This window comes from Kryptolebias marmoratus, linkage group LG21 (assembly GCF_001649575.2).
Source record: "Kryptolebias marmoratus isolate JLee-2015 linkage group LG21, ASM164957v2, whole genome shotgun sequence".
NCBI lineage: Eukaryota > Metazoa > Chordata > Actinopteri > Cyprinodontiformes > Rivulidae > Kryptolebias > Kryptolebias marmoratus.
Genome location: NC_051450.1, coordinates 23,634,675 through 23,637,074, shown reverse-complemented (window position 1 = coordinate 23,637,074; position 2,400 = coordinate 23,634,675). Strand labels below are relative to the sequence as shown.

The 2,400-nt window shown below is 45.2% G+C and overlaps 1 protein-coding gene across 1 annotated transcript in view; it reads right to left on the bottom strand.

Annotated features, from left to right (window-relative positions):
* Positions 1–2,400, bottom strand: part of LOC108251471 (transmembrane protein 200C) — an 8,563-nt gene that overhangs the window by 4,427 nt on the left and 1,736 nt on the right. Inside the window, exons 2-4 of the mRNA XM_037973057.1 lie at positions 1,334–1,520; positions 1,034–1,253; positions 791–942 (exon numbers count right to left, since the gene is read on the bottom strand). Coding sequence (XP_037828985.1) covers positions 791–942; positions 1,034–1,253; positions 1,334–1,440 — 479 coding nt within the window. The 5' untranslated portion in view covers positions 1,441–1,520. The remainder of the gene's footprint in view (positions 1–790; positions 943–1,033; positions 1,254–1,333; positions 1,521–2,400) is intronic.

Here is a 2,400-nt window from a genome sequence, read left to right as displayed (position 1 = left end):
GGACGGACGGACGGACGGACGGACGGACGGATGGATGGACAGACGGACGGATGGACGGACGGACGGACGGACGGATGGATGGATATTGTGGAAATAAGAAGAGTTTCAGACAGCTGAAAAGTTAGTGTCAACATCAGACTAAGTTGAACAGTCTGTGGTAAAAGCTCTAGAAATCTGATCTCAGTAACTGTTTTTTAATGCATGAAGTGTCAAACACTCTTCTGATTGTAGAACATTTTTAAATATTTTGTACCTGACCTTAGTTCACCATTGTTACACAAACAATCGTTATAAGGTCTGAAACTGACCTTTGACCCACGGGAAAGTATAACAGCAGTTGGCTGAAAGGTTTGTTCTGAAGTTCTGTTACTTGATTTGAACCCATTCTGTTCTGCTGACTGTTTTTCATTTGGCTGTGACCGCAAGGTGTTTGTTCACTCTAAGTTCTCTGATGTTTGCATGAATGACCTTTATCACCTAACACAAAACTCAATTAGAAACACTGTGAACCATGTTCTGCTGTCACCTAAAAATAAGAGGCTATTAAAACCTAAAACTAGAGCCATGACTCACTTTAATAAATGTATAATCTCATTAAATCCCTCCAAACCCTCCAGAAGCACAAAACATCATCACAAACCTTAGCAAACTACTGGATTCTCAAAGACTAACCAAATGACCTCCAAAAGTTAAACACCACTAACTTCTACAGGAGAATTTCCAGCAGAACCCCTGAAGGAGTTATGGGAGATATCATGCTGGTCTCAGGTTGCTGGGTGAGTTTTTATACCTGTCTAGGAAATACTCCAAGAAGCCTTGTGGAAGCTGTGAAGTCGTGCTGTTGATGGTTTCTGTTTGGTTAGAGATGTTATATTCTCCTGCTCCATCATCTCCTCTTTTGTTTTCTTTGTCTCGTTCTGGGTCCTCCTCCCATGTTTCCTTCTGAATCAGACAGATGAACGTTCAGCAGATAAACTGGACCTGAGAGACTTGTGTCCAGGCTCTACTAGATTCTGCTCAGGTAAGCTCTCACCTGGGCATCAAGTGATCCAGGTGTTGTCCTGCTGGAGGATACTGAGGCCATAGCAGTACCCTCCTGTGGCTGAGCACTGAAGAACAGTCCATCACGAGGCCAGTACCCCAGGGCTGCCATAAAACCCCCCACCAGCAGGACCAGGATCCCGAGCACTGCGACAAGACCCGACACTGAGCAGAGCTTCAACTTCCCCTTTACCACCACCACCTCACTGCTCCTGGAGGAGGACAGGAAATGACATCATCTAATAAAGAAGTATAACCTGTGACAGTGTGTGAGCTTCTGAGTGTGTGTTACCTTTTGCTCTTCCTCTTTTTCTTCTGTGGATGTGGTTTGTGTGGTTTGGACCTTAGTGAGTCCTGTCGCCGCGCGTTGATCCTCAGCAGACCACCTGTTGCAATCATCACCAACCACCAATCAGACGGTGGCTGAGAGGGTTAGGCCCCACCCACTGCCACCTCACCTGGACAGAGTTACCACCCTCCTGTCAGAGACAGAGGAACACCTTAAAGGTGAACTGAAATCAATTTTTTTTTAAATTAACATTTCATGAAGGTTATTTAGTAAAACACATCCACACAACATTGCAGGGACCCATTTTTCTGACCTCAAACTTAAAAAAACTGTTTTAAGCGTTTAAGTCAATAATTTTCGAAGTGGGTGGTTTGTGGGGAGGAGTTCTGTCCTGTGTTCAGGACTTGTGCTGTGCCCCAACCAGCCCCTAAAATAGTCCTGGAGAACAAACAATGCTGCTACTCTCCAGTTGTTTACTTGTAGAAATGGAAGAGGAAGCCTTTTTTAAACACAAAGAAATGTCGGAAGACTTTGCAGGACTAATGGATATACAACTATACTAGTATGAACCAAAACAGACAGCTAGATCTCTAGAATCAGATGAAAACTGTTCAGAAGTGGTCTTGTTAGTGTCATCATGCCGTGATCTCCAGCTCTCACGGAAGCAGTTTCCAGCCGAGTGTGAAGCAGCGAGAATGGAGGATCAACACCTCCAAATCTGGGGCTCAGGTCCTTAGTCAGAAAAGCGTGGACTGTCCTATTCGGGTTAGGACAGAGGTGCTGCCTCGAGTGGAGGAGTTTAAGTCTCTCAAGCTGTCGATCATGAGTGAGGGAAGAATGGAGTTCTAGATCGAAGGACAGATTGGTGCTGCTTCCGCTCTACAGTTTGTTTGTGGTGAAAAAGGAACTGAGCTGAGAGGTGAAGTTCTCTGGGTGTTTCCCTACGAATGATTCCGCTGAGGACAGGTGATGTCCCTGAGGACAGGTATTATCACTGAGGACAGGTGATGTCCCTGAGGACAGGTATTATCACTAAGGACAGGTGATGTCACTGAGGACAGGTATTATCA